This window comes from Myxine glutinosa, chromosome 11 (assembly GCF_964187855.1).
Source record: "Myxine glutinosa chromosome 11, kmMyxGlut1.1, whole genome shotgun sequence".
Taxonomy (NCBI): Eukaryota; Metazoa; Chordata; class Myxini; order Myxiniformes; family Myxinidae; genus Myxine; species Myxine glutinosa.
The window spans coordinates 44,683,796-44,711,753 of NC_136271.1; the positions used below are offsets into that span (position 1 = coordinate 44,683,796).

The following is a 27,958-nucleotide window of genomic DNA, read 5'->3' on the forward strand; positions in this document are numbered from 1 at the left end:
AGACACCCAACCGCTCCAACAAGTTTCGTCCAAATCCGTCCACAACTTTTTGAGATATCCTGCTATGTATCATTTTTGGCCCCATCTCCCAATGGTGAAGAATCACTTTAAAAATTCTACTAGCCGGATCCGGATCTTCACCAAAATATAAGAATTTCGTCCTTGTCACATACGCTACATCTCTGCCAAATTTCGTCTGAATCCGTCCATAACTTTTTGAGATATCCTGTTCACAAACAGACAGACAGGGGTGAAAACATAACCTCCTTCGGTGGCAGAGGGAATAAAAAAGGCAAGATGTGGAAAGAAAAGGAGCTGCCAGTTCACCGGAAAAGAAAAGGAGCTGCCAGTTCGCCAGAAAAGAAAAGAAGCTGCCAGTTCACCGGAAAAGAAACGGAGCTGCCAGTTCAGCGGAAAAGAAAAGGAGCTGCCAGTTCGCCGGAAAAGAAAAGGAGCTGCCAGTTCGCCGGAAAAGAAAAGGAGCTGCCAGTTCGCCGGAAAAGAAAAGGAGCTGCCAGTTCACCGGAAAAGAAAAGGAGCTGCCAGTTCCCCGGAAAAGAAAAGGAGCTGCCAGTTCGCCGGAAAAGAAAAGGAGCTGCCAGTTCGCCGGAAAAGAAAAGGAGCTGCCAGTTCGCCGGAAAAGAAAAGGAGCTGCCAGTTCACCGGAAAAGAAAAGGAGCAGCCAGTTCGCCAGAAAAGAAAAGGAGCTGCCAGTTCGCCGGAAAAGAAAAGGAGCTGCCAGTTCGCCGGAAAAGAAAAGGAGCTGCCAGTTCGCCGGAAAAGAAAAGGAGCTGCCAGTTCGCCGGAAAAGAAAAGGAGCTGCCAGTTCACCGGAAAAGAAAAGGAGCAGCCAGTTCGCCGGAAAAGAAAAGGAGCTGCCAGTTCGCCGGAAAAGAAAAGGAGCTGCCAGTTCGCCGGAAAAGAAAAGGAGCTGCCAGTTCGCCGGAAAAGAAAAGGAGCTGCCAGTTCGCCGGAAAAGAAAAGGAGCTGCCAGTTCGCCGGAAAAGAAAAGGAGCTGCCAGTTCGCCGGAAAAGAAAAGGAGCAGCCAGTTCGCCGGAAAAGAAAAGGAGCTGCCAGTTCGCCGGAAAAGAAAAGGAGCTGCCAGTTCGCCGGAAAAGAAAAGGAGCTGCCAGTTCGCCGGAAAAGAAAAGGAGCTGCCAGTTCGCCGGAAAAGAAAAGGAGCTGCCAGTTCGCCGGAAAAGAAAAGGAGCAGCCAGTTCGCCGGAAAAGAAAAGGAGCTGCCAGTTCGCCGGAAAAGAAAAGGAGCTGCCAGTTCGCCGGAAAAGAAAAGGAGCTGCCAGTTCGCCGGAAAAGAAAAGGAGCTGCCAGTTCGCCGGAAAAGAAAAGGAGCTGCCAGTTCGCCGGAAAAGAAAAGGAGCTGCCAGTTCGCCGGAAAAGAAAAGGAGCTGCCAGTTCGCCGGAAAAGAAAAGGAGCTGCCAGTTCGCCGGAAAAGAAAAGGAGCTGCCAGTTCGCCGGAAAAGAAAAGGAGCAGCCAGTTCGCCGGAAAAGAAAAGGAGCTGCCAGTTCGCCGGAAAAGAAAAGGAGCTGCCAGTTCGCCGGAAAAGAAAAGGAGCTGCCAGTTCGCCGGAAAAGAAAAGGAGCTGCCAGTTCGCCGGAAAAGAAAAGGAGCTGCCAGTTCGCCGGAAAAGAAAAGGAGCTGCCAGTTCGCCGGAAAAGAAAAGGAGCTGCCAGTTCGCCAGAAAAGAAAAGGAGCTGCCAGTTTGCCGGAAAAGAAAAGGAGCTGCCAGTTCGCCGGAAAAGAAAAGGAGCTGCCAGTTCACCAGAAAAGAAAAGGAGCTGCCAGTTCACCAGAAAAGAAAAGGAGCTGCCAGTTCACCGGAAAAGAAAATGAGCTGCCAGTTCGCCGGAAAAGAAAAGGAGCTGCTAGTTCGCCGGAAAAGAAAAGGAGCTGCCAGTTCACCGGAAAAGAAAAGGAGCTGCCAGTTCGCCGGAGAAAAGTCAAACATTTCAAAACCTCAGAGCAGTCAGATGGGCCAATGAAAAACTTTGGACACGTACACGTTAATGCAGGTCATAGCAACTTGCAGGTACAATATTGGCATATAATGACGCAAGCACAAGATCTTCGCGCACCACACGTGTGCCAAGTGGTTGACAGCTGCAAGGCACTAACACGTGGTGATAACACGTTGTAGAGATGCCAGTTTGATCAAACGGCAAACTTTAACAGAGCGAAGGTCATGGACAGGACATGGAGAGGTCACAGATGACAGATTTATAGTTTGTTTCCATCGACGCAATATTCCATCAGACTACAAGAGGGCGCATTTTGATCAAATTCATGGCGATACCATTAATTCATATATAAAATATAAACTCCTTTGGTGTTGTGGGACCAGGAAGCACGTGGCACTCTGCCTATTGCCACATTGATCATACACTATGGGATGTGCCTGCCACAAAACAGTCTGTGGTCCACACAAGGAATTTTAAACTCGAACCTCCCTCCTGCGTACAAGCTGGGCCACAATAGAGCTACAAGCTACAAGTCGAGAATGGTCTCAAACAATGGGAGCTGCAGTTGGACACACCCTGTATGGGGGATTGTAGTGAGCAACACTGCTCCTCCACAAGGCCAGAGTAGTTTGCTCCTTTGGTTGGAACCTTTACTTTCAGGTCAGTCCTTTATCAGATGCAGACTCTTGAAAAACCTGACTTTAGACCTAAGTGGATTTGCTATCACAAATGTCGTTGCCAACACAATGGCATCGGGAGCGGGGAGGCACATTAAGAAGTGGGGAGGCCAATTACTATGTTGACCCTCCCGTCCACTCCACACCTTTCAACTGCCCATGTATGTAAACATGCAGTCTTACAAAAAGCGGAAGAATGAATAACTTATCATACCCCATTTATGATTAATAAACAATCGATACCTAGTGACAAAGTGCATCTTGAAAACCATTCACATTGAAAGACAGTCACACCCCTTTTGTTAGACACGTGACAACTCGGCATAAATTGGCAACCATGGTGAAACATGGTATTTCGGGTACATTTGGGATAGGTTGAGGAAACAAGGTAGGAGGAAAAGAGGTAGACCGCAATTGACATGGGATGATTGTGTGTGGAGGGATATCAGTGTGGCGTGATGTGGTTGGTGGGTGGAGAGAGTTGGCCGAGGACAGAGGAGAGTGGAGGCGGATCGTGGGCAAGGCAGGGCAGGAGCTTCGTGCCATCGGACCTCACCCCTTATAAAAGGAAAAGGAGGAGAACAACAATTACCGAGTCTTCTGCAGTGGAGCCGCCATCAAAATAACAGCCACTGCAAAAAAAAAAAAAGACCAATTATCAATAAGAATTTTCCAGCCAAGCGACGACAAGCAGCTTTGGTTTAGAGTCGCTCTTGCATCCATCTCCGAGCTGTGCTGCAAGCAACACACCATCTATCGTCGTGTCGTCGACATCAGAGGGAGGCCTGCATCATGTACAGCAATATCTCGATTTACAAACACCATGTGATTTTCAAACACTCCACCCAGGGTAGGTGGAGCTCTTCACCTTGGTAGGTGTTACGTGGTCCCCTCGGTGAATACCTGGTCTCGGTGACCCCCGGACCGTGAGAGGAACTCCGCCAGCAAGCTGTATTATATATGCGCTTTCGCCACGCAATCCATATGAATTTCACCCAGGAGACAACTGATGTTCAAGGATATATTTCCAATGGTAATGATACCATACAATTTCAATGACACAACCACGGATATTTTCCCCGAGTTATCAACAATACACAACCATCACCAATTCCCAATTCACAATCAATTCCCTATGATTAAGATGGCCATCTTATACATGTGTGTCCCGGTGAGTACTCACGACACCCTTTTGGTCTCGGTCCCGCACAATGTCTCTGGGCCACTCCTGACCAAGATGATGGTCGCCGTCGCCGCACTCGGGCGGTTGAACGAACCCCGGGTGGACGTGGTTCCACCGGGCAGGTATCGTACCAGGCACCGTGGCTGCAGCCCCTCGTGGCCACGCGAAGCGGATACGGTAGAGCAAGCCAAACCCCACGCCGCTTGCAAGGCGCGGTAGGCCCCAACGTGCGACCCGCACGCGTCTGTTTGGACGGTGCCGCGAACGAAGCCAGACGCGGGGTCGATGCACGGCCCCACGTCAACTTGACATCTCCACCGGGCAGGTACACATCCCGGTAAATCCTCTCGCCAAACAGGCTTCGGAACGCCGCTTTTCCACGCAGCGCAAGGTCGATCCCACCTTTTGTCGGAGCGGGGCGAGGAAGAATAATCCTCGTCCTTTTTTCCTCGTGTCTTTTTCTCTTCCGTTTCCGGTCACTTCCGTTTCCGGCCACTCCCTCAGAAGGGCTCCTGACCCTCCAACCACAACAACTACACAACAACTTAATATACTACACACGGATAAGCAAAGACCTGAATGGTAATTCACATACATTCACATAAATATGTAACAGTAGGCAATCCAGCTAGGAGAAGGAAACAGATTGCAAATCCCCCTGCTGCCTTGCAGTGTATGTCTCTTTAGACAAAGGCTAGGTCCACAGCTGATTGTCAGGAAGGGCATCCGGCGACAAAAAACATGCGTCAAATATGTCTTTTGGCGGAGCGGCCATTCGGTGAATCATGGTTTACACATTCCAGCATGCTGGAAAGTAGTTCTTAAATCGAAAGTTTGTAAATTGGGAGTGGTTGTCCCGTAGATAAGATAATGGGGGGATTTTTTTTTTGTCATTTTTCAACATTCAACCAGATTGATTATTTAATTTAACCAGATATTACCAGATGGGACATTTCCAAATTTTTGTTCCCCTTACAAAGTGATGCGTTTCTATCCCTCCGCTGATTAAGTCACCGGAGCCATTATGTTTACAGGTTGTCCATCCGGGAAAGGTTTTCATTACCATGATAACTTAAGAACGGCTGAAGGGATCCAAGTCAAACTTGGTACAAGTATGTGTAATAATGAAAAGATTAACCGATTCGTTTATGGGATCAATAGGTCAAAGGGCAGAAGTCCCATTATGTAAAAAAAATTGTTACAAGCTAACTTGTGAACCAGTGATGGGATTTTCACTAAACTTGGAATAAGTATACAACCTACACTGTGATCTTTAACGTCTACCAACCAATGCTGGCTGACAGGACACCCCATTTAACGCCCATCTGATGGACGGCACAAACAATGATGAATCCCCCTGCCTGTGAAACACCGAGATGAGTTTATAGTTGGGTCAGGACCCGAACCCAGTCTAGACAGCTTGAAGGCGAGTATGCGTACCGCAAGGCCAACCTGCCAGCCCATAGCCAGCACTGAGTGAAGCTTTTACAATTTACATTTACAGAGGGCTTAAGGGAATGGCCAGTACTACCTCGGACAACTCCACCAAGGAGGAATGACATAGGCACACAGCCACACAACTCCTCCATCGAAGAGTACTTCCTACAGAGGTTCTATGAATAGCACTAGTCACCTAGCAGGGTGTGCCTATGCCAATGGTGCATGTGGTAGTGATGGAGGTTTTTTTTAAAGTACTGTATCTTTAATAGTTTGTATTATTTATTTATTTATTTATTTATTACAAATTCCCCCCCCCTCCCCCCCCCCAACCCCACTTTTGATAACGTTCCTACGCCTCTGCAACAGTCAACCATTTCACGATTCTTAATATGGCCTGAGTCCGTCTGTCTGCAGACGACCTAACAAGCCCAAGTCAAGATTTCCATTTAAAATTAGTAAACAACCAACAAATAACACTCCAGGGTTAACTCTTTCATGAGATTCAAGCTGCACCAAGGAGGAGAAATCTGGAAGGAAAGACATCAGTGGCTCATTGCACAGGACTATCTATACATTTTAAAGTCGGCAGAGTTAATTTAAGGAAATAATTAAAATAATAACAAAACCTCCACAACAATACAAGGCAGCATGTGTCATTGCAAATTTACCAGTTCAACCTGCTCTTCACGACAACCCAGTGACATCATCGATGGAAGCATTTTCATTTCGTTGCTTCAATACCAGTCAACTTGTGGTATCTTCCATGAAAGGGTCCAATCACAAAAATGTAAAAACATTTTAAGCGGTGAAGCCTCTTCAGTATTCGGCTATGTCCTCCCTTGTATCGGTCCGTCAAAAATGAAGAACTTTTCTAACCCACGATGTTTAACTCTACAGGCTGATTCCAAAGGGTAATTCCAAAGGTCGATTCCAAAGGGTAATTCCAAAGGTCGATTCCAAAGGGTAATTCCAAAGGTCGATTCCAAAGGTCGATTCCAAAGGTCGATTCCAAAGGTCGATTCCAAAGGTCGATTCCAAAGGTCGATTCCAAAGGTCGATTCCAAAGGTCGATTCCAAAGGTCGATTCCAAAGGTCGATTCCAAAGGGTAATTCCAAAGGTCAATTCCAAAGGGTAGATTCCAAAGGGTAGATTCCAAAGGGTAGATTCCAAAGGGTAGATTCCAAAGGGTAGATTCCAAAGGGTAGATTCCAAAGGGTAGATTCCAAAGGGTAGATTCCAAAGGGTAATTCCAAAGGGTAATTCCAAAGGGTAATTCCAAAGGGTAATTCCAAAGGGTAATTCCAAAGGGTAATTCCAAAGGGTAATTCCAAAGGGTAATTCCAAAGGGTAGATTCCAAAGGGTAGATTCCAAAGGGTAGATTCCAAAGGGTAGATTCCAAAGGGTAGATTCCAAAGGGTAGATTCCAAAGGTCCATTCCAAAGGTCCATTCCAAAGGTCCATTCCAAAGGTCCATTCCAAAGGTCCATTCCAAAGGTCCATTCCAAAGGTCCATTCCAAAGGTCCATTCCAAAGGTCCATTCCAAAGGTCCATTCCAAAGGTCCATTCCAAAGGTCCATTCCAAAGGTCCATTGCAAAGGTCCATTGCAAAGGTCCATTGCAAAGGTCCATTGCAAAGGTCCATTGCAAAGGTCCATTGCAAAGGTCCATTGCAAAGGTCCATTGCAAAGGTCGATTGCAAAGGTCCATTCCAAAGGTCCATTCCAAAGGTCCATTCCAAAGGTCCATTCCAAAGGTCCATTCCAAAGGTCCATTCCAAAGGTCCATTCCAAAGGTCCATTGCAAAGGTCCATTGCAAAGGTCCATTGCAAAGGTCCATTGCAAAGGTCGATTGCAAAGGTCGATTGCAAAGGTCGATTGCAAAGGTCGATTGCAAAGGTCGATTGCAAAGGTCGACTCTCCAGGGAAACTCTCCAGGGAAACTCTCCAGGGAAACTCTCCAGGGAAACTCTCCAGGGAAACTCTCCAGGGAAACTCTCCAGGGAAACTCTCCAGGGAAACTCTCCAGGGAAACTCTCCAGGGAAACTCTCCAGGGAAACTCTCCAGGGAAACCCTCCAGGGAAACCCTCCAGGGAAACCCTCCAGGGAAACCCTCCAGGGAAACCCTCCAGGGAAACCCTCCAGGGAAACCCTACAGGGAAACCCTACAGGGTAATCCTTAACATTGATTCTGAAGGTTGATTCTACAGAGTAATTATAGTCGGGCAGAAGGAGAAGAACCACCTTTCCAAACCACTGTTTCACCATAAAGGGCAACACTACATGGAAACTACAGGGTAATTACCCTGCGCTCGCGAAGCGAAAGGCAGGGCTAAGCATTCGGGTCCGTCCGTACGTCGTACATACGAACGTACATGCCTGCATTTTAAAAATTCATTTTTTCGGCAACCGTTGGTCCGATTGACATGAAATTTTCACCATAGGAGGGAATCTTCCTGTAGAATATTTTAGTGAATATGATGACGTCACAGGTCACGTGGTACTGGCGCCATCTTGGAAAAACCAAAAAAAATTGCACCTCCATATCTCAAAAACCGCTGCACAGAAATAGACAGGTCTCATTGCAAAGAACTCTCCATGCGGAATAACATGTGAATGATGACGTCATAGGTGCCACCATTATGACGTCATAATTCGACAAGTAAAAAAAACTTCATCCGATCAGGATGAAATTTCTTGAGCATCTTCTCGGTATCAATTGATGCAGAAATAAAATTATAATGACGACGTAGGTCACGTGGTTCGGACGCCATATTGTTTTGAGTGAAAAACCACTAAAATCCAATGTTCTCCAAAACGACTGAACAGATCGAGGCCAAACTGTGCAGGCAAAATCGCATGCCATGACGAACAAAAAAGTCACCGAGAATGACATCAGGCGTCACATGGTTTCGCAGTTATGACGTTTTTAAGCATCAACTTAAAAAACCAAGCTCCTCCCTCATTTGTGATCCTATCGAGGGGAAACTTCAAAGATGTGTTCAGCAATCGGTCTACTAAAAATCACCTTTTGGAATTTGAGATAGGTCACGTGGTTTGGCAGATATAAATAATTAAACGAAAATATGAAAAAAATTATAACTCTTGAACCGCTTCATTGATCGACATGAAATTATATTATAGTAGAGGTAATGCAGTGTAACATGTGTGCAAAATTTCAAGATGATTGGATGTACGGTCTGGAAGCGATAAGTTGTTATTGCATGAAGAAGAAGAGTCTTCTAGAATGGGCATGGAATTAATTATCACACTGCAAATGACGAGCAGGCAAAGTACAGAGCGACCTCACGGGGTCATTTTGACCTCAAATAAAATTCTGATTTCAGATTTGTCGATCGCGAAGGTATATTAACACATGACCAAAACAGATTTAGAGAAATTCCGACGATTCTTGATGAAAATATAACATTTGTGTCTGCATTTCAGTAAAGTAAGGTGTGTGCTGTGTCAGCATTTTAAAAATTGAAACGTGGCTCATTGTAAAGAACTCCGTATGGGGAATAGGTGTTGTTAATGATGACGTCATTGGTGCCATAATTATGACGTCATAATTCGACACGGACAATGCTTAGTCTGATCAGTTTGAAATTTATTGAGCATGATCTATGCGACAATTATTTAGAGAATATAAATTTATTATGTCATCGCTCACGTGGTCTGGCAGCCATATTGGATAAAAAAAAAAAGAAACGTTCAAAAATAGAAGAGTTGGCTTACACCAAGTTGACTGCGCAGGGTAAGTATTCTATGAATACCATCCAGTTGTTAACATTGATTCTAAAGGTTGATTCTAAAGCAGTGGTTCCCAACCTTTTTGTACTCGTGACCCCTTTCTCAAAACCCTGAAACACACGCGACCCCCCTGCCATCAGCCGTTTCAGTTTTACAATTTTTTCTGAGAAGGAAAAGGAAAGAAAGAGAAAACAATTATTAATTCATCAATTTTTTACAAATTTTACTACAATATTCCTTGCACATTATAAAATTCGGGTAATTTTAGTTAGTTAGTCAAACCAAGCTCATCATTTTTTCTCACTGCCATCCATCGTCACACAATCCATGATCGTCATCACTAACATATCATCATCTCTCCAACCGAGCTAGTGGGATGGTTGGGGTTGCATCTGAGCAGCGAGTCTTGGAATTCGTGGCGGGGTGTTTGCAAGAGCCAATCTCATGTCATCCTCGACATCCAATCTGTTCCTGGTCTTCGTTTTGATGTGGACGAGGGTAGAAAATCCGGCCACGCAGAGGTAGGTGGAGGCAAATGGAAGAAGAACACGTAAGACCGGCATGCTGACTTTGGAATATGATTGATGCATAGCGCACCAGAAGTGAGTCACCGATTTCTCCTGGAACAGGTCACGTGCCGGAGAGTCGTTCCGTAGATCCAATAATTCATTTTGGACTTCGTCGGGGAGGCTGGATACGTCAAGTGGAGCAGAGAAAGGGTTTCTTACCAGTGCCACCTCTTCTCCTGTGAGCTCAGGGAAGTATCGCTGGAATTCCTTTTCTCGGGACTCAAGGTATCCGGTAATCTCATCCTTCAGGAACTGATCTAGTTCGCCCTCAGACTCATCCATCATTCCGCAGAGTTTTTCAAACATGGCGATGTTCCCAAGATTGACTTTCCGACGCCAGTTCTGCAGTTTGGATATGAAGGCCCGTAGATTGTCTTGAAATAGGAGAACGTGTGTTTCCCTTCCCTGAAATTTCAAATTCAGCTTGTTCAGCTGGTCTAAAATGTCCGCCAAGTACGCAACCCGTTTATTCCACGTTTCATCATCGAAGTGAGCCAGAAGATCTCTCTTTTCTTGCACTCCAAGAAAGAACCTGATTTCGTCTTTCAGCTCGAAGTCACGATTTACAACGTTCCCTCGGGACAACCAGCGTACAGCCGTGTAGAAGAGAAGGACCTCATGGACAGCATCCATGTCTTTGCAGAGTTCTTTGAATAGACGAGTGTTGAGTGCCCCAGCCTTCACGTAATTCACAATTTTGATCACAGAATCGAGCACTTCCCGCAGAGTGGCAGGAAGCATCTTACTGGCGAGAGCATATCAGTGGATCATGCAGTGTATACCCTCAGCTTGGGGAGCCAGCTCCTTTACTCTTGTCTGGAATCCTGACTTCGATCCTAGCATCGCTGGTGCTCTGTCCGTACAAACCCCGCACACGTTTCCCCATTGCAAACCTTCGATATGAAAAAAGGTAGAGACCTTTTCCATGACGTCAACAGCTTTTGTAGTGGTTTCAAGTGCACTACAGAAGAGGAATTCTTCTTAGATGTCATCTGAATGAATGTACCTCACGAAGACAAGCAACTGAGAACATGAACTCACATCCGTTGATCCGTCGAGTTGAAAGGAGAACGGAGAATCTCTGATTTCATCCAAAACCTGCTCTTTCACATCCATAGACATATGAGAAATACGCCTCTGAAGAGTATTATTCGACAAAGATACTTGCTGCACCTTCTTCATGCTGGCTTCCCCAAGAACGAGCTTCACCATCTTCAACATGCAGGGTTTGATAAGCGTCTCTCCAATGGTGAGGCTTTTTGTGTTTGGCAATTTCCAACACAACTTCATATGAGGCCTCCACTGCTGCTGCACTATGTTGCTGAAAAGCCCCACGAGAATCGAGCTTTTGACGTTTGAGAAGAAGCTCATGGCATTTGAAGAACTCCAAATCCTTCTCTGCGTGTTCCGGATGCTTCATCTCTAGGTGACGCCTGAGTTTCGAAAGTTTCATCGACTCCGCACTCAGGACAACATGGCACAAGACGCATTGTGGTTTATCGACACCGTTGTTAGCGAGTACTGTGGTGAAGCCAATGTTGAGGTCGTCTTCCGAGTATTTGCACCTTTTAGCCATTGCTTCAGATCTGTAAATACAAAAACCCAGAAATAGACTATGTTCCTCTCATATCGGCAACACATCGAAAAGAGCAAGCGAAAACTATAGCCAACTCCACCGGCACAACATTATGTTGTGTGTTCTAGGTATCAGCGAAATGAAAGTTTTGGTAATGTTCCCTTCTCCCAAGGCTACCAGGTTCTCCCAAGGCTTCACGACTCCCTCAGCCCACTCTCCGTGACCCCCTGGGGGGTCGCGACCCACAGGTTGGGAACCCCTGTTCTAAAGGTTGATTCTAAAGGGTAATTCTACAGGGTTATTCTAAGGTATCCATGGAAATCTCCATGCATGGATCGTGGACTTCCTCATGTTGAAGTTAATGTGGAGCTCGAAATAGAATTCTCATCTCTTCCTGTCCAGGCTGGAGTTCCTCAAAGCATTGTTCTGGCCCATGTGCTTTTACTAATCTTCATCAATGATCTCTCTGACACTCTGGAAAATCCTCCATCTTCTTGCTGATAACTCCAATCCCTGCCGCTTCATTTCTCATCTGGGCATCCTCCAACGTGCAAAGTCCTTCCTTGACACAACTGAGCTCCTCACCACATACAAAGCTTTCATCCACAGCTTAATGGAGTACTGCTCTGCCCTCTGGGCTGGTGCTCCTACCTCACACCGAGCTCGACTTCACGCTATAGAAACCAAGGCTTTAAGAATCATTGGAATCTCCCATGATGAAGCTGATTCTGAGGGCCTTTCACTCTCTCGCCACAGGCAGGTTGGTGGTCTTTCTTTCTTCCAATGACTCCTCTCCAGCCCTACTCCCCAAGTTCTGTCTGTGCTCTGTCCCCCAAATATTCCTACAGGTCGCACAAGATCTGCCTGCAACCCTCTTCTGGTGAAACTGCCAAAATCAAGACTCTCTGCTCACCTTAATCCTGATTCTTCTTTCTTCCCCACCTCTGGAACAAACTCCCTCACTCTCTCCAATCCGACTCCTCCCTCCAGGTCTTCAAAACAGCTGTTCACCACCATCTGATATGTTCACTTGACTTCTGATTGATCTGAGACCTGATCTGAGACCACCATCTGATTCAGATCTTCACAAAATTGAATCGATTCGTCCTTGTGACACACGCAACCTCTACACCAAGTTTCGTCAAAAACAGTCAATAACTTTTTGAGATATCATGCTATGTATTCGTTTTGGCCCAATCTCTCAGTGGTGAAGAAACACTAAATAAATTCGACGAGCCAGAACCGAATCTGGCTCTTCACCAAAATTGAATCATTTCGTCCATGTCACATAGACTACCTCTTTGCCAAATTTAGTCCGAGTCCGTCCACAATGTTGAGATATCTTGGTCAGACAGACAAACAAACAAATGAAAAATCGGTCAGAGACCGAGGACTTGACGGAATGTATTTTTTTTTTTATCACCCATTTTGGATCATTAAAAGTAAATAATGACCTCTGCCAAAGTTCAAATGACGTGGGTTTAATCTCTACATGAGAGAATTCCACATAGCTATTTGGGCGGTGTACAAGCCAACAGATCGCTGTCTCCATCGATCTTGCCAAGGCCGTAACACCTATCAGCTAAAAATCCATTTAACTGTTGACTTGGTAGTTTTTACAATGAAGGAAACACATATCGGGAGTACATACGACATAGCGATTGTGAATGTGACAGCACTGAGACGTCTTTCGCTTCGCATCGCAGTGACGGTGAGCACCAACATGGCGGCTGTAAGATTAAAATCTGGCTTCAAGCCCCCCTCACCACCCAAAGCCTTCAACCAGACATATTAACACGCTCCTACTCCTTCATTCCAGTTCTTCAAAGCAAAGCGGTAAAAATTGTTGTATCGCCATTATATATTACTAGCAACGGTACCCGCCCTAAGGGCAGGGTTTCAATTGGGAGACGCAAATGATTGTGTGACCATCGTTTTGGGTGACCTTGAGCTTGACCTTGGGCCTAGAGAGGTAAAAATTGGGCACAGTCTATTCCAGGGCAAGGCAAATATGTGTGTAAAGTATGGCGATGCTATGTGCAACGATGTAGATGTAGTACTGTGCACAAACAGACAGGCAGACAAACAGACAGACAGAATAGAAATTGGTCAGAGACCGAGGACTAACTGGAATGTAATTTTTTCATTGACCTTGAGTTTGACCTTTCAAGGTCACTCAAGGTCAAAGGTCATGGTGCCAAATGAAATGTCGTATGTGACTTCCTATATGTCAGTAACAGTAAGTGTATGCATATCTCTTGTACTTTTAGAGTTAGTGGTTTGAAATATATTCTAAATGAAAACTCAACCCCCCCTGATTTCACGTTTTGGGTGACCTCGAGCTTGACCTTGGGCCTATAGAGTTAAAAGTTGGGCACAGTCTATTCCAGAGCAAGACAAATGTGTGTGTAAAGTATGGCGATGCTATGTGCAACGATGTAGACGTAGTACTGCGCACAAACAGACAGACAAACAGATGAAAAATCGGTCAGAGATCGAGGACTTGCCGGAATGTACTTTTTTATCGGCCATTTTGGACAAATATGGCGGCTGAACCACGTGACCGATGACATCATTTGTTTTCTAAACTAATTTATTCCGAGATTATGCTCAAGAAATTTCATCTTGATCGGATGAAGTTTTGTACTTATCGAATTATGACGTCAAAATGGAGGCACCTATGACATCATCATTAACATATTTTATTCCCCATGGAGAGTTCTTTACAATGAGCCATGTGTCAATTCTTTCTATTCAGTACTTTCGGAGATAGAGGTGCAAAGTTTGTAGGTTTTTCCAAGATGGCGGCCGAACCACGTGGCCGATGACGTCATCTTTTTCTATTTTTTCTCCACCAGTTTATGCCGACATGGCGCTCAAGAAATTGCATCTTGATTGGATGAAGTTTTGTACTTGTCAAATTATTGAATTATGACGTCATAATGGAGGCCTTGGGCCTGGAGAGTTAAAAATTGGGCACAGTCTATTCCAGAGAAAGACAAATATGTGTGTAAAGTATGGTGATTCTATGTGCAATGATGTAGACGTAGTACTGCGCACAAACAGACAAACAGACAGACAAGCCAACCAACCAACATACTTGCCGGAATCTGTTCCGGCAAGTAACAGAAAAACCAACCAACCAACATTCCGGCAAGTAACAAAGAAGACGTCATGCAGAGCACGATACTTGCAAAATCCACCCCTTCCCCCCCCTCCCCGCACCCCCAAAAATTGATCCATTCAATTTCCCATTTCATCCAGATTAGAATTGCCGATCTCGATCAAAGCTCGGCTCAATAGGATGAAAGCGATAATTTTTCAAATGAACAAGCGTTACGCCTAGGTCCCCCGTCGGGGAAGTGATGTGAGTTGACAAAGTGGAAGATGCAGAAAACATGCTATGCTATGATATGATATTTCGCTCACAAGGTTCAGACTTACATGTAGGCGGCCATCTTGGATTTTGACGTGGCGACCCAATTTTCAATAGTGTTCTTCCTTATGCCGAGATACACCCACACACCAGATTAGAAGTTGGTACTTCGCTTATTTTTCAAGATATTCTGCTCACAAGGTTCAGACATACATGGCGGCGGCCATCTTGGATTTTGACGTGGCGACCCAATTTTCAATAGCGTTCTTCCTCATGCGTAGATACACCCACACACCAGATTAGAAGTTGGTACTTCGCTTATTTTTCAAGATATACCGCTCACAATGTTCAGTCATACATGGCATTAGACATACATGGCGGCGGTCATCTTGGATTTTGACGTGGGTTGCACCCACACACCAAATTCGAATGCGGTCCTTCGCTTACGCATGCACGCACGCACGTATGCACGCACGCACGGACGGGAAAACCATAGTCCCCCTTTTGCTCCACGGTGCGACGGGGCACAAAAATGATATTAGAAGTTTGACCTTGAGTTGACCTTTGACCTTAAAAATAGTTGGTTTCCCAATTCATTGAGGCACTTTGCAAATGTTAAATTTTCAAGTCAATCGGATGAAAATTGATTTTTCAGATGAAAATTGATTTTCAAAGTTTGACCTGGAGTTGACCTTTGACCTCTTGACCTCCAAAATAGTTGTTTTCCCTATTTAGTGACAATGTGCAAATTTTGTTCAATTTTCAAGTCAATCGGATGAAAATTGTTGGTTTTTCCAGATGAAAATTGATTTTGGAATTTGACCTTGAGTTGACCTCAAAAATAGTTGGTTTCCCAATTCAGTGAAGCACTATGTAAATGCTGTTCTATTTTCAAGTCAATCGGATGAAAATTGATTTTTCAGATGAAAATTGATTTTGGAAATTTGACCGAGTGGACCTTTGACTTTTTGACCTCAAAAATAGTTGGTTTCCCAATTTAGTGACTCAATCTACAAATGCTGTTCAATTTTCAAGTCAATCAGATTAAAAATGGTAATTTTAGAAATTTGACCTCCAGATGACCTTTGACCTCAAAATCAATAGGCTTCTCAATTGTGACGACCTCCAACTTGGTGGAGTTTCGTGACGATCGGTTTAGAATTGTGACCTGTAGACCGGTGACAGACAAACAAACAAAGACAGAATAACAAACGCAACAGACCAATATATTTGAAAAATCTTCGATTTTGCAAGTAAAAAACAGACAGGGCTGAAAACATAACCTCCCATCCACCTTTGGTGGCCGAGGTAATATGGATGTAATGATTTAATTGACCAGGAATCAATGACAGAGCACCAAACCTTGCACAACCAAGCAGCAGTCTTACAACTGGTCATCCGATTCATCTGATTCTAGATCTTCTTGTTACGGTTGTGGGGGTAGATGATGGAATACCACAGTAAAGGCAGGATTGTATAGGTATAGCATCGACCATAGACGAGTAGGAGACATCTCAATGTATTAGATGCAAGTCGGGAAACTGGAGCTCAAGTTGTTTACATGTCTTCGCAGAGGGGTGAAGCTATGGTAATTAGATAGGGGTTAAGATTAGCTTTCCCCAAGTATGTAATTACCCTCGGTGTTTTTTTCCCTACGTTTTTACAACTACGACAAGGCTGGCCATAAAAACCTCCGTTACAACAACAATAACAACCGTTCCCTGCAAGCAGGCAGAGCGGTTCGGCAACTAAACCCCACCTCCAACAGATTGTAATTGGCAGGCCACGCCCCAAAGTTCGTCATTGGTTGAGTACGACCATGGGGTGATTCGATGGAGCTCGTCAATTGGCCAGTGTGACGAGAGAGTGAGGGGGTTCTAGGGAAAAAGTACCATTGAAAGAAGAATCGTTCTCTTGGGTTTTTGTACAGGAGGAGGAAGGGCGCCATCTTTTTGCGCTGTGATGCTGGTGATTTTCGTGCGCTTTGGAAGGAGCGTGGAGCTTTTGCTGCGCCGGCAGCATCTCAACAGAGGCGGGCAACATTTGGCTCATCAAGGAGCTGAGGTCCGCATGGCACTTGACAGTGGAGAGCGAAAGAAGGCCGTCTCGGCTGCTTGCTCACGCCTGGACGTTTGACGCGCGGTTTCGGCGCCATTGTTGGAGTGCTTCCCGTGCAGGTGGCTACACCGGCTGCAGTGACCATCAAGCTCCGAAAAGCATTTTGGACCACAGCTGAGTGCCGGCTGGCTAAAGATGTTATTCTATTTTATGATCTGTCCCCTTGTCTGTATTCGAGTCTGCATGTGAGGTACCTCAAATTAGATATTAGGTTTTACCTCGCCTTTCATTTTCACCTCCGATTTATTTTTATTAAATTGTAGTGTTGCATTTTATTTGTCGTGTCGTGTCTGTTCATTGTGGGTTTCGGATTAAACCAGTGTGCTTTCGTTCAGGTAAGCACTCCGTTTCCTTCATTCCTGCGCGTGCCAAAAACAACTGCCAAGACTTGGGGAGTTCACCTCGGGAGTAAAAACAATCGGTCATTCGTCACGCAGTGGTCTTAATAGCTGGGCGACGCGACATTATTATACATATTCCTGGGCATTCTTGGGCCAGGATAAAATAGTAATGTAAAATAAAAGTCCAAATATGTCATGATATCACGGATGATCTCATGTAGGACCATCACTTTTTTGGGGATGCAAAATAATTAAATAAATCAATGTTCATGTTCGGGTGATGAGACAGAAGGCAAAAGAGCAATGTAATGGTGGAGCAGTAGGTAGGCACATCAAGCAAGGGAATGGTGAGTTCGAGAGTAGGAGCAGAAACCTGCAAGTAAGAGGGTTGGATCATAGGTAGAAATGGGGCGGGAGGGAGAGTGGAGGGGGGTGGGGGTGAGATGACATGCCAGTGTGCCACCCACATGAAGTCCTGGAGGGAAGAGAGGGATTGGAGTACATCATGAAGGCTGTTACATAATGAGAAAAAAAAGAGTGGGGATAGGCAACGAAAGCCCCGATTTTTGGAGGTGAACCAATAGGAAGAAGGCGTGCATCCTGGAAGAGCAGGGGACGGCGGTGGGGCTGAGAGAGAGCAGGAGGAGATCGATTGGAAGAGGTGGCAAGAAGAAAAGTCCAATAAACACAAACAGGCCACGGCTGACCTACCATGCGAGAGCGACAGACGTGTTACATGGCCTCGTTACAGAAGATTCCAATAATGTTGAATCCAGGAGAGTCAGACATGATACAAGGGCACCAGCCCATAGGGGAGAGCAATACTCCATCAAGCTATAAACCAAGGCCTGGTTTTCTCCTCACCACGAAGCAATCTTGTGGTCGTGCACAGCCCCACTTATGACATTTTCCCCTCTGCCCTTTCGGCCCCACAAACGCAGCCAGAAACCCAACCCTGTTAAATAACATCAGGTGGGTTGGCTCCACCTGCCATCCTCCCGGGGTAGGCAAAAAGAGTAGGTGCCAGCCTACTGGTAACAGCTTCCAGGAAATGACAACAAAAATGACAAGGAAATGACAACAAATGACAACAGTCATTGTTGACAACAATGACAACAAAAAATGACAACAAATGACAACATGCAAGCTGCATCCAAACTCACAACCTCTTCTCCTGAAGTTTTGCTCTTATTAATAAAATTAATCCAGTTTTCTGTTCAATCCACTTGTTCATTCATTATAAGCTCAAAACAAAGGCCCGTTTGTGGTTAAGGATACCAAAACACACAAAACCAGTATTCAGACTTGTGTTTAAACACCATCGATATCGGAGCATTTATGCATCGATCACATCCAAGCCACTTGGGAAGTTATTCGTGCTACCCATGGGCAAAATGGGCTCGTAGAGGTTTGGGAAGAGGAAAGAAGAGGAGGGAGTGCATTATGAAGCACACACACATTGTATATTTAAAATGATTAGCAACACCAACGTGCATTTGGAGTATAAATTGAAAAGTAAGTTCCATGTTGTCTCAATTGGTTGAACTCGTACATTGTAATCTGGTAACTGTGGTTTCAAACGGCGACTCTGCCGAGTTAGAAATGACAAAATCACAGTGTATTCCTCACCGAGGGGGGAAGGGGGGGCAAGGGGAGGTGAGGGGGGAGGTGAGGGGGGAGGGGGGGGACTGCTTGATACTTTGAAAACCCATTCCAAGTATCAGAGCTGAAAGACTATGCAGGCAGACTCGTTTTCTGAATGAATGATAGACAACCAACCTTTCGAGGATCGAGGGTAATAAAAATAAAATAAAACCTGATCTGCAATCACTGGCAAGAGAGAGTCTGCGGGAAAAAAAAATACCAGAAAATAAACTGCGATTGCAGAGTGACCGATGAAGACCTGCCAAAATGGATTCGACAAACTTGCTGGTAAAGCAGGATGTGGATGAACAAGGAAACCGCCAGTGAATCATAAATACCTTGTGGTCACCTGCTCGAAGAAAACAAAACTGCAGCCATTGTGATATATTCAAAACCACTTGGGCTCCGCAGTTTCACTTCTTCTATTCCAACCATCATGGTCATAGCGTTTCCTGTTCAGAGCAAGATTTTAAATCCGACACATGGGAAGACAAGACTGGAGATTCTGCTTTTGGTTTTCCAGCGACGACCCCGAAACAGCTCCAATGTCCGAAGATTTTCAAAAAAAAAAAAAAAAAATTATAACTTTTCATTCGAACAAGATTCTCTCTCACCCGGGATAGCACGATCACATTTTAAAACGCTGGATAACGATTTGTGTTTTTTGTTTGTCTTTTTAGATATGGGTGACGGTTCACAAGGAGCTGATGAAAATTTTCGTAAAGTCATTCATCATTGAGACATTGAATAATCACCAATTTACACTTAACGAAACTAGGTCATGTGATTGGTTGCTCTCTCTCTCCAAATGATGGTCTTAGCTTGTGGCCTTGGAATGGCCTATGCATAACACTCCAGGCCTATCCAAACTTCACAACATGTTACTCATCTGCTCAAGTTAAACAAGATATAATAAATAAACAAAAATTCATACTTCCCATTGTTATCAAGTATCTTTTCTTGGGCGACAGGTCGTAAGAATTGGTGTGTATTAGTGCATTGCTACATTACTTATAGCTGGGCTGTGCAAAGGGAAATCCAGATGATACAACATTTCAAAACGAGAAAAGTGGGGGAAAACATTGCTCCATGGTATGTTTGGGGATTCACCCTTAGATGAGATTAAAATCTTATCAGGATAAAACGCCAAGCTTTTCAAAATAAACAACCGTTTCCGCACCATCTTCATGCGATGCATTTACAGGAAGTCCACAAGTTTCTGCTTTGCTCATCCTGCAAGAACTTGGCTTGTAAAACATGAAAATTCAATAATGTGGCCACATAGCGACACCATAAAACTACAGGTAGTGTGAGGGCAGTGGCTTTGTATTACCGACTTGGTTGGTGAGGTTTGGGGTAGCGCTTGGTGTTGATGGGTAGCATTTGGAACTCATCCTAAGCTGACGTGCGGACGTCAATATTCAACCACAATTTGTGGACCAGCATCGCATGCAGGCCAAACCAGAAAGAGCAAGTAAACCATCCTCTCCCTTCAGGTCATTAATCAAATGAGTGAGATTTCATTGTTACAGACAATGGAAAACTCGTCTTTAGAACAGACTTAGGTTTGTCTCCCATTGTGGTAACACGATGACAATCCCAATGAGTGAATTGGTCTATTTTACCTGTAAGTGGAATAATAACGGAGCACGTCGGTCCACACTGGCTCCGGTCGGGAAAGGTGCTCTTCCTGGATGTGGCGCGCGAGGCACAAGGCAGCCGAAGCCAGTCGGAGGGCTTCAAAAGTGGCCGAGTCACCATCCATCAGTGTCAGCTCCATAAAATACATTGCCAAGTGTTGAGTCTGCAATAGAATGTGAAATAGGAGCAGCTGGCAGAAACCATTTAAACCCATGGAACAGACGCCACAATAAAAAGGGAAAAAAATACAAAGCTTAGGAAAGTGATGTGGACACCTGCAGAGCACTGTGCGATAGGTGTACGAGAACATTGAGGAAGTGCAGAGGCTGCACATAGTAGAGGGAAAAGTTGAGTTTCTGCAGAACATGTCTCTCCATTTGCATGAGCTCCTGTTCCGTGTAAGATTTCTTTGTCAGGAAGCAAAGCTGTGTTATCTGGGGAATAAGGACTCGAGTCAATCCCAGAATGTGTGCAGTGTCCAAGCATCACCAATTCACAGGGACAAATTGGAGTCGACAACAACCAACTAACTCTCCCCATTATCCCAACGCCAACATCCAGAAAGGATACTCATCTTGGCAACGTGGGACAAGTCCCCCCAAGGGGAAGAGGAATGGGTTCATAAGAGATATTCAAAGTACTCTTCTGCCCAAATAAGTCCACTTATTTGATTGTCTATCTGGACCTATCTGGTCTATCTGGAGAACTATCTGGACCACTGAACTGCTGCCAAAGATCCACCACCAGCAAGTAATCACTATTACCTATCGTCAAATTGACCAAGATGTGATGGGCAAGGACAATGACCCATAAACTACAATGTCATGCTTGCTCAGAAAATCAAATGAAACAAGCTCCATATAACACCAAAAACCGATGGCACAAATGTTATAAACTTGAAATCCTATCAAGGCCCATTACGGAGAAAAACAAAAGCTACGACAGTTACACACTACGTAAACAGTTGGCGATGAACTGAACTCGGCACCAATGAATAACAAACCAAAAGGCCAAGTGAAGCGGCAATGAGAGACCTCTGGAACGGCAGTTTCCTCAAGTTTGCAAGCCACAAAGAGACACGTGATGCCCAACAGCTGGAGAAACTCCAGGGAGATTGAGGCCACCTTCAGGTACGAGTTGAAGATGTATACAGACAGGAACAAAGCCTCGTCAGATATCTCGAAGTATGTCTGCAGGAGACAAATCAAACCACAATGCATTAAATCATGGCAGGGCACTCTGACTCACTCCGAGATGCTCCGAGATTGAGGTAAGCAGTTTTAACTGTTCAAAGATTCTTGCACAAGAAGTTGACATCTTTCAATATACCTTATGAGAGTGATGGCAATTATGAGTACAGAGACAATCACTGTAAGCAACCAAGAAAGTCATGTTATGGAAAGGCCTTTACACAATTTGGTTCGAAACCCAGCCCTATCACTAACACTTCAAAGCCATTTCCACAAAATCTTGCCACATCCATGGGTTACAGGATAGCTTAGACTTAGAGGTATGCTCCTCAATTTTGATTAGTCTGGATCAAATTCCAAACCAAAGAGGACCACACGATAAAGAATCATCTTGGGGTGTTTCACAAACAAGCCAAATCAACATACGCAGTTTGTTTTGGAATGGACGCAAAGTCAGCCCTCCCACGTGTTCACCTTCAATAGTCCCAGATAAAGACCCAGTGTTTTGGAAACAGCAAATCAAATTTATAATTCCTTCCGTTGACCCACAAAATGAGGAGGGCAGCACTGGCTAAATCAGTGCAAAACATTTCAACAAGTCACATCGATACTCACGAAGAAGCATATTATCCTCCAAAACAAACTGCAAGTTGAAAGCAAAACTCACTTTTGTATTTATGAGAATGGCAACTTACCTGAACCTGAACCAGCCAATCAATGAGCATCGTCCGCATGAGTGGGTGGATGGTACGGGGAAGGTCTGCTGGTCGCAGTGCCTGTCGTCGTTGTCGCCACTTCAAGAAAGGGAAGATTTGTACACGTCTGCACTGTGGACCTCCAACCGAGTCATGCAGAGTACGTTGGTCATACAAGTAAAATGTTGGAAGTTGATAGTTCAAATACAAGGTCATTTTGCCACAAAATTTCAGTCTGATATACAAACTTAAAACCATCAAAGTACGCAAAACGTAAAGGAGGTGAAATATGTCACCTACTCGCACTCTCCTCGCACTCTCCTCGCACTTCTCAACCAACTTCCAAACAATAAAGCATCAAAAAATATGCAACTTTGTGCATCAATATTAACCCTATACTCTACCTTCTGATCTAATTTAAAGATCGCTTTGTTTGGAGTACTGAACCTATCAGTGTTACATTTGTGAGCACTTGCTCAGGCACAGTTCCATTTTTTGCCAAATTGTGTTATGAACGTAAACCTCAACTTCAACAGCAAAGGAGATGCAAGGAGGCCGAACAAAGCCTTCTCAGCATTTGATTTTCACCATACGCTGTTGTAATCATCCACTTTGCAATAGTCTTGCGAAAGGCCCCATTGTACTCATACAAATGTTGAAATTGCTTCATTCATAAACACATTTACAATCTTACCACCACGAAAATGCAACATGTTCATTCAACAATCACAGCAAGCCCATTTTATTATTCTGGTATTTTTGCATTGTGGCAATAAATAAATAAATAAATAAATAAAAAACACACCACAAGGAAAAAGTAAAAAGTTTCAAGGATATCCAATGTTGTAATTTCAAGTCGTTTTACTGTACAGTCTTGTGTGCTTTCATATAAAAATAATTAAATGTGAGAAATCACCCAAATAGCCGAAAAGAAAATGTCCTGTCAAAAAAAAAAAAAAAAAAAAAAAAAATAATAATAATACATTGGAAAAGTTTACAATTGAAAAAAGTTTGGCTTATTAGTCAGTAAAGCAGACGTTTTGGTGAGAATCCACTCGCCTTGGTCACAAGCAGGTGTTAAAGTGACCAAGGTGAGTGGATTATCGCCGAGACGTCAACTTTACCGACTTTCGTAAGTCTAGCTTTTTTCTACTTTCTTTCCAGCTCAATTATTTTTTCAATAGATATTGTAATACAACAACAACATGCATTTTAAGGCCATTTTCCCTGCAAGAGTGGGGGTTAGCCTTGCGGTCCCCATGACAATCTTCTCCATTTTGCCCTATTTTCTGCATCTACCCTTGTTAACCCCCTTGCCCGCATTTCTTCTTCGACCATCTTTAGCCAAGTCTTTCTCGGTCTTCTCCATCCTCTACTTCCTTCTACATTCATTTCCATCACTCTTCTCAGCCAGTCACTTTCATCCTTCCTCAACACATGACCAAACCATCTCAACCTGTTTCTCTTCACAGCATCAATCACAGGCTCTATTCCCATCATCTTTCGCAATTCATCATTTGTCTTCCTCTCTCTCAACGATACTCCACACATCCACTGAACCATTCGCATTTACACCCTTTGTTGCTGCTCTACGTTTCTTACGCATGTCTTGCTCCCATAAATCATAACACTTCTCACACATGCAGCATACACCTTTCCCTTCAGCTTCAACGACTCCCCTCCTCGACAGCACGCCACTCAGTTCCCGAAACTTCTTCCATGCACATCTCACTCGAGCAACCGTTGCCGAGTCTGATCCACCTTCTCCATTCAGCATGTCTCCGAGGTAAAAAAATGTTTTCACACCTTCCAGCTTCACGCCGTCTCCAAGATCCAACTCAACATTTCCTCCATCTGCAGCTCCCTCTGTGCACACCTTGCACTTGAATGTAGCTGCCACACTGGTTAATGACCCTCTCAAACCACTACATTTTTGATGAACCCACTCAGCGCACATTGTACATTGAATGGAATTCACTCCGACACCCTTCCTGCACACAGCACACGGCCACTTCCCAGTTCTTTCCACCTCACCACATGCTTTACCACTTGCCATCACCTTCGTTTTTCCGATATTCACCTTCAGACCTTTTGTCTCCATACATTCCTTCCACTTGTTCATCTTCTCCTTCAGTCCATCCATACTTTCTGCAATCAACACCAGATCATCTGCATACAACTCCCACGGTAAACCCTCCTTTACGTTCTGAGCCAGCACCTCCATCACAGCTACAAATAGTAGTGGACTTAGTACCGACCCCTGATGCATTCCCACCTTCACCTCAAACTCACCACTGTTCCCATCCTTCGTCCTTACAGCTGTGTGCACTCTTTTGTACATTGCCATCACTACTCTGATCAACCATTCCTCCACTCCTAACTTCCTCAATGCCCATGTCACTACTTCACGTGGAACCCTATTGAATGCTTTCTCCAGATCAACAAACGCAAGAAACAACTTCTTCCTCTTCTCCATGTACCTCTCCTGCAACTGCCTCACAATAAAAAGCACGTCTGTCGTTCCTCTTCATGGCATAAATCCAAACTGCATTTCATCGATCTTCACTTTCTTCCTTATCCTCCTCTCCAACACCCTTTCCAATACCTTCATTCCATGCTCCAATAACTTTATCGCTCGATACGAGCCACAGTCCAAAGGGTCACCTTTCCCCTTGTATAGAGGGACGAGGGTACTCAGTTCCCAATCCACTGGAATGCGGAATTCTTTCACCACCAGATTGCAGATCTCTGTCATTCTCTTCACACCCCAATTTCCCGCTGCCTTCAACATATCTCCCACAACTCCCATCGGCCCTCCCGCTTTTCTACTCTTCATTGCTTTTATCGCTTCCTCAACTTCCTCCTCGGTTATCTTCTCTGCCGGTCCTAAAACTGGCTTACTCTCTATGTTGCCATCCCATTCATTCTCTGCATTCAACAGTATTTCCATATATCTCTTCCATCTTCCTTTAATTCCATCTGGGTCCACAACGATTTGTCCCACTTCATCGTTCAAGCAACTCACCCCCATCACATCACACCTATCTTTCGCTATCTGCTTTGCAATCCTGAATACCGCTCTCTGACCCTCTTCCAAATCCAAGCGTTCTCCGAACATTTTCCTACATGCCTCCTGCACCTTTGCTACCTCTTTCTTTGCAGCCTTCTTGGCTGCCTTATAAATTTCCTGCTCTGTCTTTTCTGCCCCCATACCCTTCGCCTTCTGCCACTCCTTGAACTTCTTCCTCTTCTCGTCAATCTTCTTTCCAACTTCATCATCCTACCACCATGTTTCCGAGTGCCTCGGTGGTCCTTTTGTCCATCCACATACCTCACCAACGGCTCCCAACAGACTATCTTTCATTGACATCCAACCACTTTCAAGCTCAACCACATCATCCTCGACCCTACTCAGCCTCTCTTTTAATGCCTCCCTCACTGTCACCTTTCAACCTCCACACCTTCATTCTCGGTTGGTACTTCACCCGCCGAGCTCTCCTCGCACCTTTCACCCTTATGTCGCAGACAACCAAGTGATGCTGTGAAACAGCCTCCTCCCCCGGGATCACCTTTGTGTCCCAGAGGTGCCCCCTATCTCGCCTACGCACCAGCAGGAAGTCAACGGTTGTCGTCGACCCACCTGACGTGCATGTAACAAGCTTATTATCCTCTTTCTGGAACTGAGTATTACAAATCAACAAATGAGCTCCATCAGCAAACTCCAAAATCCTTTCACCTTCTCCATTTCTCACACCATATCCGTAACCCCCATGAACTCCCTCAAAACCGTCCATACTCCTTCCCACATGTCCATTTCGGTCTCCTCCCACAACAACTTCCTTATCTTTGACATTTTCCATCAGCTTCTCCATTGCACACCAGAACTTGTCCTTCTCTTCATTGCTCCGACCAACCTGCGGAGCATATCCCGAGATGACCTTCACCAAGAGCTTTCCAATCATCATTTTCACCATCATCAACCTTTCACTCACTCTATTCACACTCACCACACTGTCTACAAACTCCTCAGAAAACAGGACACCAACACCATTCACCCCTTCTGGACACCCTTGCCACACAAACCTGTATATCTGTCCCTGCCTACCCTTCACCATTCGCACACCACTTCCCTTCCATCTCGTCTCCTGCACACAACATATGTCCACTCTTCTTCTGACCAATACTTCCACCACTTCTCCTGATCTCCCTGTCATTGTCCCTACATTCCATGTCCCAAACCTCAGAAACCGATCTCCACATTGGGCATCAGACGTTTCGTCGTCATAAATGGAGTGATTGCCACCCTTGCTTCGATCGGGTTCCCCACCTTCAGTTTTGACGAGAGAGAGTGGGGTTCCAATATCAATAGATATTGTAATATAATATAATAATTCGACAGGCCATAATAATAATATAATAACTAGACAGGCCACCTACAACGGGCAACTTTATAACTGTGGGCAGTTATGACTGGGATCCAATCTGCTCCGCTTTGATACAACCACGCTGTCATCGGACACCTGACCCATGATGTCCTCTTTATAAAACTGAATTCAGAATTGGCTATTAAATATTTCCAAAAAAAAAAAAATGGAGTCCTCAGTCCTCAAGGTCTTTGCGGTATTTAAGGTTCCTTTGGGTCTTCGTGGTATTTAAAGGTCTTCAGGGTATTTTGGGATCTTGGTTGTCTTAAGGATCTTCAAAGGTCTAAGGGGGTCTCAGCAGTCCAAAAGTACGTAATTAATAGATATCGAGTCTGACACCGACATTCGCATGGAATGCGTTTCAGGAAAATGCCGCAAATGTTGAATCTGAATGTGGGGGAATTGTTTCAATGGAAAAATGGGGGATAGGTTCCTGGCAGTTCATGATTCAGAAGAGAAAAATCAAAAATCCCGTGAACAACGAATATGCCCATGAAAACTGCGAATATGTGGAGCACAGGGTCGTGAATGTCGAAGCAAACCGCGAAAAATCACAAATGTCGAATGGTGTGGTGGGGGATTGTTTAAGCGCACGAACAGCTGTTTTATGCGTGACATGTGGAAGATGCTTTTAGAACTGCAATGTGCAGAGCCGATGGGAAATGAACGGCAATGTGCACAGCTGATGGGAAACAGTTTGTGCATGGCTGCAAGTGGCTGCACATTAAAGGAATCACGATCATGAGAAAAACAGATATATAATTAATCACTCACTCATGGTTCCCAATCAAAAAATAAGTGATAAAATAATTAAGAAACTAAGCAACCCCACTTCCCACATCATATCCCATATCTATGATCTTCTTCCCTCCTTTGTTCTCCCAGTGTGGAGGGAGAGTTTGCCATCGTCTGTGAACGAGGCTTTTTCCTTCAACAGAAAATACTAACAATATTGTTATGTCGGTTGGGTAGGGCATATATAGATCCAGGTAGATCTGCATAGGTAGGTGCTCCGATGTCACGAATAAGAAGAACCACTTAGATGTACAGTAAGTCAGGGACCCGTCTCACCCGTTTGTTCGGATTAAGGTGTATCTTCCTCCCCATTACGAGGGATGGGGCATGTTAAATAGTTGTAGGGATTAGGCTAATTCCCGCGTGTGTGAAACCTGTAACCATCCCGGTGTCCCGTATGGCAACGCACTCTTATACATTAGCTAGGAGCATGAGCGCACACATTAATTAATTCCCCGCCGCCACAATGACTGACCGGAAGAACAAACAGCAAGCGACCACGCAGTTGAGCTGACAACACCAGCAGGGCAGCAAACATCGAACAGGCAGGCTGAGA

The 27,958-nt window shown here is 44.7% G+C and overlaps 1 protein-coding gene across 1 annotated transcript in view; it reads right to left on the minus strand.

The window, feature by feature from the left end:
- Positions 1-27,958, minus strand: part of LOC137436219 (G2/mitotic-specific cyclin-B2) — a 126,885-nt gene that overhangs the window by 39,012 nt on the left and 59,915 nt on the right. Inside the window, exons 5-8 of the mRNA XM_068129948.2 lie at positions 22,184-22,282; positions 21,333-21,488; positions 20,574-20,732; positions 20,283-20,461 (exon numbers count right to left, since the gene is read on the minus strand). Coding sequence (XP_067986049.2) covers positions 20,283-20,461; positions 20,574-20,732; positions 21,333-21,488; positions 22,184-22,282 — 593 coding nt within the window. The remainder of the gene's footprint in view (positions 1-20,282; positions 20,462-20,573; positions 20,733-21,332; positions 21,489-22,183; positions 22,283-27,958) is intronic.